The following is a 15,643-nucleotide window of genomic DNA, read 5'->3' on the forward strand; positions in this document are numbered from 1 at the left end:
TGTGGCTGAGCAGCTGATCGCCGACACTGGATGCGAAGCAGTACATCACCCTGCTTGCCGCCTGTTCCCATACCGGGAAGTCCTTGTGTGCCGAGTCGGGTGCCGCATCATTCGCTCCTTCGACATAACTCCAGTACCCGTATCCAAGCAGGTACTGGTGCATCTTGTAAGACTAGGATGCGTAGTTGCTCCTGTCGAGCTTCTCCACCGGGAGCGACGTAGCCATTGCTCTATCCATGTCTTCTACTGTGTCTGTTTTCGACCTGTTAGGGTTTTCTTCTCAAGAGTTAAATGTCTGCAACAGAGGTTCTCAACCCTCGTGCTCTGATACCATGTAAACGTGAGTGTTTGCGGAAGCGTAAAACAGAGAACAACACACAGAGAGAGACAGAGACAGAGATAGAGACAGAGAGAGCAGAACGTAATTTCAAAATTATATCAAGACTCAATGCACACTGTGCTAAGTAGCACTATTTATACAAGTCCTCTTGGGACTGACAGAAGTACCATGTACTTCAATGCTCACACGAGCATCTGACACTTACTACGAGACTATAGATACCTAGTAGTCTATCCTATTCTAGGCTTCCGATTGGACTGCTGGTTACGGATTGCACCCGGCCTGCACTGCTTGCCGGTTCGGTTGCTCACCGTCATACTGATCCGTTTCGCCCGATCCGTCTCGCTTACCGACTCCGGTTGAGCTTGCCGCTCAACAGATTCCAATTCTCGATGGGTGGGTAATGAGAAATCAGAATTCTAAGGAGATAGAAGGTAGTGACAAACCATGAAAGTATGGATCTTCTTCTTCTTCTTGCAAGTAACCAGTGTCATTAGGGTTGTTATGATTAGACATTGATCCACAATTCGTAGCAATAATAATAAGGATGTTGTTGTTTACTAGAGATAGAGCAATGGCCGTAGTACTATCAGCAACAGTTGCTAGAATGATACCACTACTTTAGCAGTTGTAGTACCAGTAGCCAATATTATTATCATCATCATCATTAAGAAACTGATCGTCATGACGCATACTCTTCTGTTAACTAGAATAATCAGACTTCCATTGTACTGACATCAAACCATTCATGAATTTGCAGTCTATGCATAGCCTGTATGCCAATCAATGGACTACCTATGCTGCTCCCGATCCAAGGTCAGTCATATGGGAAAACCTCGCCATAACCTTTGTACAAAGGCTTGTCCGAAAAACTATAGTCTACCTTGTGGTTTTACACATGATCCTGTTTTGTATGATCCCCATTGCCTTCATCTTGGCCCTTATCTCGCTCGACAACTTGGAGAAGAAGCTAGCGTTCCTAACTTGCCTGTAGTGGAGATACCATTTGTCAATACAACACTCCAGGCTTTTCTACCTCAGCTTGTTCTCCTTTCCTTCATTCTCTTGCTTCCTGATCTGCTCTTGAAGCTCTCAAAGTAGTAGGGAATTTGTTCAAAAGACTTATAGGACAGGGCAGCTGCCAGGAAATTCTTCTACTTCAATGTTTTGAACATCTTTTTGGGTGTGACCATAACCCGTAGCTTGTTCACTTCCCTTACAGGCATCATCGATAATCCGCAATTCATAATTTCACTACCAAGCAAATCTCTCCCTGGACAAGCGAGTTTCTTCATCTCATTTGTGGCCCTCAAGTAATATCGCGCGCCATTGCTACAACACTAGGTCTATATCTACGCATTTTTCTGCTGGAAATCTCTTAATTGTGCTTGTTATGTTTATAAGGACTAGGATGGGCACACTTATACCCCGACTTTGGAGAACTTCTAGGATTTAAGATGTTGCAATTTCTCTTTATGGATTTTGACCATCAATATAATGAAGTACTAATAAACTATGGGTGTATTATGCATATATACGTTTATAGCATGACCTAATGATTCTAATCTTCATTCATGATGCTTATTAATACAGGTTCTTTGTGAGTTATGGCTTGGTATTCTCAAGGCTATGGTCACTTCTCAAATTTCGTTTTAGAAAGAGGTTCCTATGCAAGATTGATGAAGAGATCGAAGAAGCATGGGCTCCTAAGTCCTTCAAATATGAAATTCGTGTCCCAGGGGATATGCTCGTCCTGACAATCACATTATCCTACGCAGTCATTGCACCGCTGATTTTGGTATTTGCCATCGTCTACTTTGGTTTAGGTTGGCTATTCATGCAGAATTTGGTATGGCCATTGCAGAGTCTGTCAATACAAGTAATTCATAAGATTAATGTCACAGAGATTTATGTTATATACTGGGTTATGTGCTAATTGCATACGTCTGAAAATTTGTTGTTTATTACACATGTATCTACAGGGTTAATGTACATATACACGATACTTGTACTTTAAAATCCTTGTTTGGTGTATAGATTAATTTACACACTAACCAGAGATGTATTATACAAGTATGGGTAGATTAATCTATGTTAAAAGGATGCTTTACATTATAATACGCAGATACTTGCCTTTGAGCTAAATTAAGTACCCATATATAGAGATTATATAAGACAATAATATGTTCCTTTGCCATAGGAACTGAATATCATCCCTGAATTCAACCTCCTTATATGAGCTATTTCAAAGAATGATTGGGGTTAGGAAGCTTTATTCCTTAATTGTTCATGATTGAGCTCCCCAATATGAAAAGAAGTTACACAAATGATTTAATATAAAGAATTAAATTTGTTCATGATTCAATGAAAGGGTTGCTATACTTCTTTTGGAGCAAGTTATAGGAAGGATTTATTGATATATGAAAAGCATCCATAATGTTTAATCATGTTAAGTTGTCCTTCTTTTGTGATTTTGTAGGCACTCAATGTGATCGTGCCAAAGTATGAGAGCCGACGGAGGATGTGGACTCACATTCATTCCCGGATAATGGGTTCTCTCTTCTTATCCCAACTCACAATGTTGGGCTACTTCAGAGTGAAGAAATTCGTGTATGTACCTTTGGTCATAGCTATCGTGTTCGCATACATATGTCGGAAGTTCTTTTACCCATATTTCGATTTGACTCCCCTCTATGCTACTTGTGAGGAACCACAGAAGCGTCCTAGTGTCGAGGAAGTCAAAAAATCCTATACCCCTTTGTTTCTCTTTGATCGTAATGTATTTGATAGTGAGGAGATAGGCAGGCATTTCCAAAGGACCTGGGTAGAAGATCAATTTTAGTTCTGGAAACTCATGGTTTAGTATAGAATACTGAAAATTTCCACCATCCTCTAGGTCATGTATTATACAAGAAACTTGTGTGGTTGATTACGTTCTATTCAATTCATCTCCTTCTTGTAATGCTTCCCTTTTATTTCACCATTCTCTTGTTGTTTTGTATGGTTGTTTATTCAGTTTTATCTCCTTGGACTCCTTGGACTCAAACTTGTCTAATATCCACTCATTTGGTTTTTTGGGTGATTGGCTCTCTAGAAGCTCACATACAAAAAATAAAAATTAGTATTGTTATGTTGAAATAAAGAATTATAAAATAATCAAACAATAAAAAATATATAGGGTTTACCCTAAACCCTAAACCCCCTTGGCCATCCACACTAATCACTCACTCATACCTCTTCTCATCTGTCCATATGCACACATGTGTGCATGTATTCACATATGAATCGACTCACACTCACAATTACACTTATGCACATTTAAACATGCACATAAACCCCTTTACTCTTGCAACCTCGTTACACTCAACTCTCTGTACATCTCGTACAATAACATTGTGACTATGAGGACGATGTATCATTTGGATCAATATGAGCTAAGATGTCTTGAGCGAAGACATTTGTCTTGAGATCATGACAAATAATATCAATAATGCTTGAATCTAATGGAGTATCAAAGCATATGGTTGCTTAAAGTCGTGCAAGACCTAGGATTACCTATTTCTTATTATCAAAGGTGTTAAGTAGATGGCACATGGGTACTGCTCATGAAGATATGGGCACCAACAAGGAACACCAAGAAACTAATCTAAAAAAAGAGGGATAGAACAAACTGACTAGGACAAAATGCAAGCCAATGGGTAACGTAGTGTGAAACAGACACTCACTAAATGTAAAAGCTACAAAAGCCACTATGTAGAGTCTTTTATAACTTTGCTCAAATCTTAAGAGTTTCTCCTAGTGATTATTATGCGAAGTCTCCTTTCCTATCTCCCTAATTGTAATTAAGAGCTAATGCTAGGCCATCCCAAGGAATATCGGTGACGAAAATCCGCAATGTAAGTTGAGGTTGGACGCTCACCTTGACGCAATCTTCGGATTTTATTGATTGTCATCCTAAAGCCAGCGGTGTCTCTGAAACAGGCTTTAAACTTGCTAATAAATCCCTCAAAATTATTTAACAATGGAAATCATTTTTCTAACAAAGGAGCGAACCATTCCAAAGCCGTTGTCGTGAAGATTTCCGGCTATAGTGTGAAACCGGGGTGGAATGGGTAAATCGGTGGTGTGCAACGTGTGCACGTGTATACTAGGAAATGGTGTGTAGAAAGAAGAGGGGAATTTTATCCCACATTGTAAGGTCCCCCCTTCCTTGGGCTATAAAAGGAAGGGAGGGGTCACTTATGAGGGGTTGCCTATTTTGAGGGAGAGGGGCATACCACTTAGGTTGAGGGTTTCCTATTCGGTTTTAGGGTTTCGGTTAGGGTTTTTCTTCTTGGGTTTTCCTTTAGGGTTTTTCTCATAGTCGTTTGGTGCGGCCATGGCGGCCACCATTGTAAAGCGTTTACATTTCCTTAAACTAACTTGTTGAGCATCTTGCCTCCGTCTATTCTATGTTATTGTCTTGTTCTTTCTCATCTCCTCTTGAGCTAAGCTTCCATTTTGTGTCTTATTCCTTCTCCTCTACTCCCTAGTCTGAGACCCCCGTGGTCCCGCCCCTTCTACACGCACGCACGTAACAACACGACACCGTGCCACTAACCAACGTGGCTACTAGTCCCACTCATGATGCATTACTGGGATATTGGGAAGCATGCATTTGAATCACTAGACATACTTGATTAAGAAATCCTTTGAATTGTGATCGCGTTCCATCAAATTTTGTAGGAAGACCAATCTTGGGTTCACAAAATTTAATAAGTAACCAAACACCACAACAAGAGAATGGTTGAATGAAATAGAATCATTATAAGATGGAGAAAGATTGAATAAAAAGCAAGCAACCATGCAAGCTTCATGCCTAATGCACCAACGAGAGTATGGTGAAAAATTTCAATATTCTCTAATGAAGCAATAAAGAATTTCCCGAAACTAACTAATCTTCATCTTGTATCATATCTTGTAAACGTCATGAATACATAACCATCATGGCTTCACTTGGACTTGAACCCAAGACCTTGTAATACATAATCAAGAACCTAACCATTAAGATAGCATATGATCATATGAAATAATAAAAGTTACTTCTTGTAATAGACTGATTATTGTAAATGTTCTGGAATATTCTAGAACATTCTAGAATATCCTAGAACATCTTAGAATATTCTAGGTCTAGAACATTCTCTCTCTCTCTCTCTCTCTCCATGGCTATCATCAACTCAGAAGAATATTTCACCCTTGTTGCAGAAATGGAGAATCTTAAATCCAAGTTCGCATCTCTCGAATTAGAGAATCAACGTCTTCTTGGGGATCTACAAAAGGTTACTGTGGAGAAGCAACAACAAGAAGAAGAGTTTACGCGACGGGTGCAACAATTAAAATCGACAATTGTAATTTTACAACAACAAAGGGTCAAAGGTCAAGGAAGTCTAAGGAGCCCAAAATCAGTCTCCCGGTTAAATTTGATGGTTTGAGGGTGCATTTTCGAGGCTTTTTGAATCAAGTGCGGTTGCTAATCCAAATGCATCCCACGCATTATCCGACATATGCATCATGAGTCGGGTTAGTGGGCAGCTTATTGAGTGGCATAACATTGTCATGGTTTGATCCATTACTAGAGACAAATTCTCCTCTACTACATAATTTCGAGGAGTTTGTCAAAGAATGTAAGGCTTGCTTTGGAGATATAGATGGGGCAAGAACGACAATCAACAAGATTCGTACACTACGTCAAGGTGATCAACCAACCTCAACATATGCAGCTAATTTTTGTCTCATCGCAAGTGATATTCCTTGGGATGAACAAGCCCTAATGCAACAATTTCGTTCCGGCCTTCGTAGTGATGTGAAGGACTTACTTCTTACCTTCCTCGAGGATCCAAAATAGCTTACAGAAGCTATTAGTTTAGCAATATGGTGTGATAATTGTCTTTTTGAGCATCGATGTGAGTGACAACAACAAATAACAACATCAAGAAACACACCGACTTATGCATCAGTAATTGCGCAATCGTCTCCAAGGCAAACATATAGCCCTGCTCCAACCCCAACGCAAACATGTAGCCCAACCCCAATGGATAGGCCGACGCCCATGGAGATCGATATGACCCAACGTTGAGGACCATTGTCAGAAGAAGAGAAGCAGCGATGCCGAGCAAACCGTCTATGCTTATATTGCGGAGGTCTAGGACACATAGCCATTCATTGCTCCTGTAGGCCAAGACGTCAGGTAAATCACATTCACTATGACCATAAAAATGAGTCCAACATTTTAGAAGTACTTAGCGATTCTAATATTATGAATAATCCACCCTTGTCCAATAAATTTGAAGTCCTAAGCCAATTAGAAGAGGAGTCAAACAAATAAGTCTGGCCAAAATAGGAGCCATTTTGTTGGACAACCCTAGCTCTGTAAAAACCAATAATGCCTATCGAGCAAAGTATTGCTTCATGGATATCTTTGCCATTGCAAGATGAAATGAGTTGAGAAGATTTGCTAGCTATAAGGATTCAACAAGTAGAACGGAGGCCTAAAGATGTCGAGTTGGCAATAGAACGGTTGCGCTAGGCTCGATTGAAGAACAAGGAGAATTTTGATAAAAAGCATCGTCTTCGACAAAGAAAAATTGAAGGAGATTGGGTTCTTGTCTATGATAGTAGTCTCGATAATCAATACAACACTACTTGAAAGTTTGTAAAACGTTGGTTTGGCCCGTATATGGTTAAGAAAATTGGAAACAATGCAACCTATTTTTTAGCGGAGTTAGATAGAACTCAACTTGCCTTGCCAATTGCACGAAAGAGGATCAATATCTTTAAGAGAAGAGAGGCCCCAAATCTTAATATTGAAACTCTAGATGATGTGGCCTCGAACATCGAGGTTGAAAAAGAGTAATTAAAAGAGGAACCTCACCACAATTGGCCTCTACTTTTCCCCAGTTTCCGTAGTAGTGATTGATGGACATCCCATAGCTTCCAGGGAGATATTCGAAGAGTCTGAGCCAATACACATACTCTTAGGTGATTTAGGATGTGTAGTTTCCTTTAATATAATCCGTAGCCCCGAGCATCCAATTGCCGTTGGTTTGCCATGGTTCGAGCTATATAACCCATGAATTGATTGGAGGAGGTGAGAAATTTGGTGCCCTTCTGCAGAAAATTTCATTGCTAAGGATCGAACCCAAGACTATTCCCTTAAAGAATATAGTTCTACCAGTGCACCATCTCCTTTTCAGCAAATCTCAACTATCACATTGCAACAAATGTTCCAAAAGGGAGGAAAGGAGGAACTTTTTTTGTTTGCAATATCAGTGACACCTTCTAGCGCCACTCAAGGGAATTCAGACATCCAAATTCCTGAAAAATATCAAGAATATGCTAATGTTTTCGATAAAGTCAAAGCTAGTGTACTTCCAAAGCATCGGTCATATGATTGTCCCATTGACCTCCAACCAGGAAAAGACCCACCGTGGGGTCCGATCTACAATCTGTCACCAACTGAGCTTGAGGTTCTTTGAGAATACATCGAGGAGAATCTTGCACATGAGTTTATTCGACATTCAAAGTCTCCAGCCGGTGCTCCTATATTTTTTGTGAAGAAAAAGGATGGGTCGCTTCGTTTGGTCGTCGACTATCGGGGATTAAATAAAGTCAGCATAAGAAATAGCTATGCTCCTCCTTTAATCTCCAGTCTTTTAGAGCGCATTGATGGGGCAAAACATTTTACAAAGATTGATTTAAGGGGTGCATATAATCTTGTTCACATTCAACCGAGAGATGAGTGGAAAATGGCATTTCGCACTCGCTATGGTCATTTCGAGTATATAGTGATGCCTTTTGGGCTCACAAATGCACCCGCAGTTTTCCAACATATGGCAAATGACATTTTCCAGGATTTTCTTGATATCTTTCTCATAATCTATTTAGATGATCTGTTGATTTACTCTAAAACACAGGAGGAGCATGATATACATGTCCGAAAAGTACTTGAACGCTTAAGAAAGTATGGTCTATATGCTAAACTTGAGAAATGCAGATTTGACAGTGAACAAGTCGAATTCTTAGGTTATACTATTTCATCTAAGGGTATCTTCATGGATCCAACAAAAGTCAAAACAATATTGGAATGGGAAACCCCACGTTCTGTTCGAGACGTCCAATGCTTCCTCGGATTTGCTAACTTCTATCGCAAAATCATACGGAATTATTCAAAGATCGTGTTGCCTCTCACCCAACTCACCAAGAAGAATCAAACATTTGTTTGGAGTATGGAAGCGGACACAACCTTTACTCAACTCAAAGAGGCATTCACATCAGCTCCTATATTAGCACATATTGATCCTGAAAATCCATTTACCATTGAAGCAGATGCGTCAGACTTTGCATTGGGGAGTATCCTATCCCAACCAAGTAAAGAACGAGCAGTCCCATTGAGTCGCATTTTACTCGAGAAAATTTACTGCTGCGGAGATAAACTATGAGGTGCATGACAAGGAGTTACTAGCTGTGGTTGACTCTTTCGAGCAATGGCGACATTTCTTGGAAGGATCGCCTCATCAAATCATCATTTATAGTGATCACAAAAATCTTACGTATTTTCAAACGGCTCGAGTGTTAAATAGGAGACAAGCTCGGTGGGCATAGTTTTTAACTCATTTTGATTTCAAGATCGTTTTCCGCCTTGGGAAGCAACAAGGGAAGCCAGATACTCTATCTCGACGTTCATATCTCACACCTCGACCTGGAGATCCGGCCTTCGACAAACAAAAGCAAATTCTACTAGGCCCATCAAAGCTACAAGCAACAACAGTTTATGCCACGCTGCTGGATTCACGCCTTGTTGATACTATTCGGCAACAACTTCACTCTGATGATTTTGCTAAGGCTGTCTCAGCCTACATTAGTCCAAACCATGCATCTTGCTCCACAATGCCAAGTTCACCTCCGAGTCAACATTATCAGGAATTCAAGTGGCAAGATGACTTACTCTTTTACCATAATCTCCTTTACGTCCCTGATGGATCACCTCGCCTTCAAGTATTAGAGCATTGTCATGATGCGCCTATGGTTGGACATTTTGGTATTGCCAAGACCATGGAGTTGGTGAAGCGCTCATTTTGGTGGGCTCATTTGCAAAATTTTATTGAAGATTATGTTCGTACATGTGATACTTGTTGTTGAGCCAAAATACCCAGGCATCATCCTTATGGCTTATTACAACCGTTACAGCCTCCAACCAAGCCATCACAATCTATTTCTATGGATTTCATTACAGATCTGCCACCTTCACAAGGATTTTATACTATTTTAACAGTAGTGGATCGGTTTACCAAGATGGCACATTTTTTACCATGTGTAAAGAGCATCAGTAGTCAGGAAACCGCAGATATCGTTATGTGTGAACTATTTCGCCATCATGGTCTTCCAAACGATATAAATATTGATCATGGTCCTCAATTTATCTCTCACTTTTAGAAGCACCCATGGGTAGGCCTCAAAATATCCTACAAACTCTCTTCGGCTTATCATCCACAAACTGACGGACAAACAGAGCGCACGAATCAAACACTCGAGCAATATCTTCGATGCTTCATCAGTTATCAACAAGATGATTGGAGTAATATTCTACATCTCATTGAGTTTGCATACAATAACACAATACACACTTCTACCAAGGTTACACCTTTCTTTGCGTACACCGGCAACCATCCTCGATGGTGTATATTGGATCTTCCCAACATCGCCCGAAACTACATCAAATTCAGTTAGCGTTATCTTCACATCTTCAGACAACTCAAGCACAACATAAGACCAACGTTGATCGCCATCGTCTTAAGTCTCCTTTCAAGTCTGGTGACCAAGTATGGTTGCTTCGTCATCAAATCAAGACTACCCAGCCATGTAAGAAGCTCGATTATCAACGTTTAGGTCCTTTCCTCATCACTGCACGTATTAACGATGCCACCTTTCGTCTTAATCTTCCAGCACACATGCGGCTTCACCCAGTCTTTCACAACTCTCTTTTGGAGCCTTGTCACACCTCTTCCATTCCTAATCGTGTCATGCCACCTTCGACCTCTATCCAACTTGTTGATGGCCCTGAATACGAGGTAGTTGTTATTCTCGATTCAAAGATTGTGCGAAATAAGCTCTATTATCTGGTTGATTGGGTAGGCTATCCTTCGAGGAGTGATCGCCCTTCGGAACCTATGTTTCTAATGCTCAAGCTCTTCGGAACCCGTCAATAATGTTTCTAATGCTCAAGCTCTTGTCAAAGACTTCCATCACCTTTATCCAAACAAACCGGGCCCTACATTGTTAACGACGACTTCCACTCATTGTTCGTCGTTCTCGAAGGGGAGACAGTGTCATGAATACATAAGCATCATGAATATACAAGCATTGTACTTGGGCTTGAACCCAAGACCTTGTAATACATAATCAAGAACCTAACCATTAAGATAACATATGATCATATGAAATAATAAAAGCTACTTGTTGTAATAGATTGACTATTGTAAATGTTCTGGAACATTCTAGAACATTCTAGAATATCCTAGAACAACTTAGAATATTCTAGGTCTAGAACATTCTAGAATATCCTAGAACTTCTTAGAATATTCTAGGTCTAGAACATTCTTGAACATTATAGAAATCACTAGGTTATGGGAACCTATAAATATAGACATAATTATTCTCAAACCAATTCGAATCAACACTAGTCTTAAGCTTTTGTCGCTTACCTTGTATCCATCTTCATTCTATCTTATTCATACATTCATTCTTCTCTTGTTGTGATTTCATTACAGTCTATCTTTTCTCTTGGTTCTGACAGTAAACATCTGCCTATTTCTTCGTCTTCACGTGTAATATGGTCGGACAGATAGGAAGGGGTATATGCACGCACGATTTCCTCAACACTAGGACGATTTTGTGGTTCCTCACAAGTAGCATAGAGAGGAGTCACATCGAAAGATGGGTCGAAGAACTTATGACATATGTATGCGAACACGATAGTTGCGACCAAAGGCGGCAACAATAGTGGTACATACACGAACTCCATAACTCTGAAATAGCCAAGCATTGTGAGTTGGGATAAGAGGAGAGAAGCTACTATCCAGGAATGGATGTGAGGCCACATCCTACCTCCGCTCTCGTACTTCGGCACGATCACGTTGAGCGCCTACAAAATCACAAAGGAGGACTAATATTAACATGTTACTCATATATTAATAAATCGTATGATAGCTTTGCTCCAAAAGAAGTATGGCAATCTTTGGCAATGTAAGGACCCATATGGGGAGGGAGCGGGGAGGTCAATCATTGAACAATTAAGGAATAAAGCTTCCTATGCCCAATCATTCTTTGAAATAACTCATATATGGGAAGCTTAACTCTGCGTACTGAATCGTCTCGACACTCATATTATCTCTATATGTCGGTACTGAATTCGCCTCATAATGTATCATAATGTATACCATCCTTTTAACAAAGATTAATCTACATATTATATATTATACTTGTATAATACATCTCTGGTTAGTATGTCGATTAATCTACACACAAAACACGCTGCACGTGTTAATATGTACACATGCATTAATCACGTATAATACATGTGGTATACGAACCAAATTTGCAGATGTATGCATTTAGCACATATAACATACATCTGTGTGACATTAATTTTATGAAATTACTTGTGTCGACCGAGTGCGCAATGGCCTTACCAGATTCCGCATGAATAGCCAGCCTAATCCAAAGTAGACAATGGCAAACACCAAAATCAGCGGTGCTATGACTGCATATGAAAAAGTGATTGTCAAGATGAGCATATCCCCTGGGACACGAATTGCATATTTGAAGCACTTAGGAGCCCATGCTTCTTGGATGTCTTCCTCAGTCTTCCATTGGAACCTCTTTCTGATACGAAATTTGATGAGTGAGACTATCCTTGAGAATGCCAAGCCATAACCCACAAAGAGCCTGCATTAGTAAGCACCAGGACTGAAGATTAGAATCGTTAGAATCAAGCTGACAACATATATATGCCTAATACACATATTGTTTTGATTCTAGAAGTCCTCAAAACTGAGGGTATAAATGTGCTGATCGACATCTTTATATAAATGACAAGCAGAATTAAGAGATTTCTGGATGCGGATTGCACAGACAAATGCATAGATATAGGGCTCGTGTTGTAGCAAATGGCACGTTATATTACTTGATGGCCACAAATGAGATGAAGAAGCTGGCTTGTCTGGGCACAAATTCGCTTAGCTGTGAAATTATGAATTGCGGAGATGTTATGAATTCCTGACTATTGATGATGCCGAGAAGGTAAGCTAACAATCTGATGGCAATGGTGACACCCAAAAAGACGTTCAAAACATTGAAGTAGAAGAATTTCCCGGCAGCTGCCCTGTCCCGAAGGTCTTTTGAAGGAATCCCCTCGAAGCTTGAGAGCTTCAGGAGCAGAGATGAAAGCAAGAAAATGGAGATAAGGGAAACCAGCTGAGAAAGATAATGCGGCAGTGCTGTGTTGACTAATGGCATATCCTCCGGAAGCTTGAGCAAAATGAAGGCGGCCGAGATGATGGCGTACGAGGTCAAGTAGGCGGGGATCGTGTAGAAGAGGATCATGACCGTAACCACGAAATAGACTAAAGTTTGCCGGACAAGCCTTTGTACAAAGGGTATAGCGAGGTTTCCCCATATGACCGCTTTCGGATCGGGAGCAGCACAGGTAGTCCATTGATTGGCATAGAGGCTATGCATAGTCTGCGAATTTGTCAATGGTTTGATGTGATTACAATGGAAGCCTGATCATTTAGTTTACAGACGAGCATTTAATATGATCATCATCTTCATAATGATGATGATGATGATGATTACGGCAGAGAGAAATTATCTCTGTTGTCAGATTTGGACGACATTAACATACAACCTAGGGGTTGATTAAAGATTAATATACCGAATTAGACCACTCATTGAGAATCTTGGAGGATTTGATTACCAGAGATGCACTGTTGGCAGCTGCTCTGGTACTAAAGATGACAATAGCCGCGCCGTTCTGCGACACAGAAAACGTGACAGAATTTCGTTCAGTCTCTAGAGCTCTTTCTTTCTCATCTTTCCGTCGCTTGTAGAAATCGATGGATTTTTCTCGACGACCAAAGAGACCGAGGAACCCAGTCCTATGCGTAGGCTCGATCTCCGTCTTCGAGTATTCCAGCTCTGCGCGAGCCAGTTTCCTCCTAAATTCCTCCCTCTCTCGCCACAGCTTAGCTGCCTGAAAAATGTCAGTATACACAAAGAATTCACGCAATTAGCTACATCTACACGCAGAAAGATTTGGACATATTTGCAGAGATTATGAGATCTTTGGGTACATACATTGGATATCTTTGTGACGATGACACATGCTCTGTAGGTTTCAGGGTGCAGAGCTTTGAAGTACTTGTCCACCTGGTCATAGATGGTGCCACTGCCAGGCACAGGAGCAGGGATGTCCCTCACCAGAACTGCGTATTGCTCTGGTTTTACCTTCTCAGGATTCGATTGATCCACGCTTCTCAGATGCACCACATGCTTGTAGGTCTTCCATAGCCGATGCATCGTGACTATGGTGAGCCAGTAAGCTCCAATTACATAGGCCCACAGACGTTTGCTCCCATCCTGCAGAATCAGTGAAGAAGAAGAGAAAAACCATCAGCTTCAGTCCATTGATTCGATTCCATTCTACAGATGTGATTAGATTAACATAATTGCATTACCGTGACATTCCCCATCGTGAGCTTGTCGACATCACTGGATCCATCCGTGTAATCCATGGCTCTCTGAAGCTCGAAATTCTTGTCTGTTATGGAAACAGGAAGCAGTATGGGCACGCAGAAGATTGCTGTGTACAGGCAAATGGAGAAGGCTGCAAGGAATTCAAAGCGGAGGAAAGTAATTGAATCAGACCCAGAGGAAAGTAATTGAATCAGAAACAGAAGAAAGTAATTGAATCAGACCCAGAGGAAAGTAATTGAATCAGAAACAGAAGAAAGTAATTGAGTCAGAACCAGAGGAAAGTAATTGAATGAGAACCAGATGAAAGTAATTGAATCAGAACCAGATGAAAGTAAATGAATCAGAACCAGTGGAAAGTAAGTGAATACGAACCAGATGAAAGTAATTGAATCAGAACCTGAATAAGAATCAAACTAATTGAGCAAAAGTGAAGTTAGAGTCTAGTAGATTACGATGAGTCCACTAGTTAGAGCTCATATTTGAAGTCCATTTAGGTTGCGACCAAAAAAACACAGGAAATTCATCAAACAAGTGCAGGCAGGTCGGTCTTTTTGGCATCGGATTAGCAGGCCAAATCACAGAAACCTATTCACTGCAGTCCCAAACTAATAATTCTAAACAGAGGGAGAAATTTGTCCCAGAGATTAATTAAAAGAACCAAAATCAGCTAAAACGAGTGGAACGCAGGAAATTCTGCTTATAGATTAGTTACCAGATCCAAGAAACGTCATGTAGATGGCAGCATCCAGGCCTGCATTCTTGATAATCTCCTCCTCAGTAGCAAACCAAGCTTCGCTCAGCCAGCCGAAAAGCCCAGGCTTGTAATAGGGGGGGACATTCTTGATTTTCTTGGCAGGGTAATAGATTACTTCGTTTTCAGGGATCCGAGAGAAGATGGAATGGACAATTACAAGAACCACGAAGATTAGGAAAGACGTGGCCAGCGAAGTGACAAAGACTGAGGTTTCCATGTCCATTAAGGATCAAGCTTTATCTCTTGGAAAGGAATTTAAGAGAAGGTTCAGGCCTGAGATGTAACGGCCATGGAGGGAAGGCCGATTCAGAGGAAGTAAAGGTTATTATTGAATTAAGTCTGCCTAAGATTGGCGATGGCGGAAAACAGGTAGTTGAGGGCAGGTAAATGCAGCAGGAACAACTCAACATCAGAAATCAGGCAGGAAATTAAGATTATGGAGAAATCAGAGATTGTTTGTTGGGAGACTATATGGACTTAAGATTATGGACTGAGCTTGTTTGTTGGGATATTGGGAAAAGTAGAGATTGTTTGTTTGTTGGGCTGGTGTTGGGTCTATCCTGAAGTGGAGCCCACGATACAGAAAAAGAGCATATATGAGGAAGAATTCTTCCTTTCATTCTAAGTCAAAACACATAGATCTTAGGTACCATTGGATTAGAGATCTCCTTGAAGAAAAGCGGACGCGCATTGAAAAGATTCGTACAAATGAGAATGGCACCTACATGATGACAAGAGATGTCCTTAAAGAAAAGCAA

The 15,643-nt window shown here is 40.6% G+C and overlaps 2 protein-coding genes and 1 pseudogene across 3 annotated transcripts; 2 read left to right on the top strand and 1 right to left on the bottom strand.

The window, feature by feature from the left end:
* Window positions 1-1,088: 1,088 nt before the first annotated feature.
* On the top strand, window positions 1,089-3,304 carry LOC147854444 (CSC1-like protein ERD4 pseudogene; annotated as a pseudogene). Its single transcript, XR_015531051.1, has 3 exons — window positions 1,089-1,653; window positions 1,934-2,189; window positions 2,820-3,304. The product of XR_015531051.1 is annotated as a CSC1-like protein ERD4 pseudogene (transcript).
* Window positions 3,305-10,050: 6,746 nt separating this feature from the next.
* LOC147854445 (uncharacterized) lies at window positions 10,051-10,584 on the top strand. The gene has a single exon (XM_087331544.1). It carries the CDS (start codon window positions 10,051-10,053, stop codon window positions 10,582-10,584), a length of 534 nt encoding a protein of 177 aa, XP_087187670.1.
* Window positions 10,585-11,099: 515 nt separating this feature from the next.
* Window positions 11,100-15,125, bottom strand: LOC147854446 (CSC1-like protein ERD4). The gene is made up of 7 exons (XM_087330886.1): window positions 14,844-15,125; window positions 14,113-14,261; window positions 13,733-14,014; window positions 13,353-13,628; window positions 12,561-13,117; window positions 12,067-12,322; window positions 11,100-11,519 (listed from the first exon to the last, which is right to left on the bottom strand). Exons 1-7 carry the CDS (start codon window positions 15,106-15,108, stop codon window positions 11,115-11,117), a joined length of 2,190 nt encoding a protein of 729 aa, XP_087187012.1. The 5' UTR covers window positions 15,109-15,125; the 3' UTR covers window positions 11,100-11,114.
* Between the last annotated feature and the right edge of the window lie 518 nt (window positions 15,126-15,643).

The sequence above is a fragment of the Azolla caroliniana genome, unplaced genomic scaffold, assembly GCF_043228905.1.
Source record: "Azolla caroliniana isolate FFs.n. ecotype wild unplaced genomic scaffold, voAzoCaro1.0.p SCAF_15, whole genome shotgun sequence".
NCBI classification, from domain to species: Eukaryota; Viridiplantae; Streptophyta; class Polypodiopsida; order Salviniales; family Salviniaceae; genus Azolla; species Azolla caroliniana.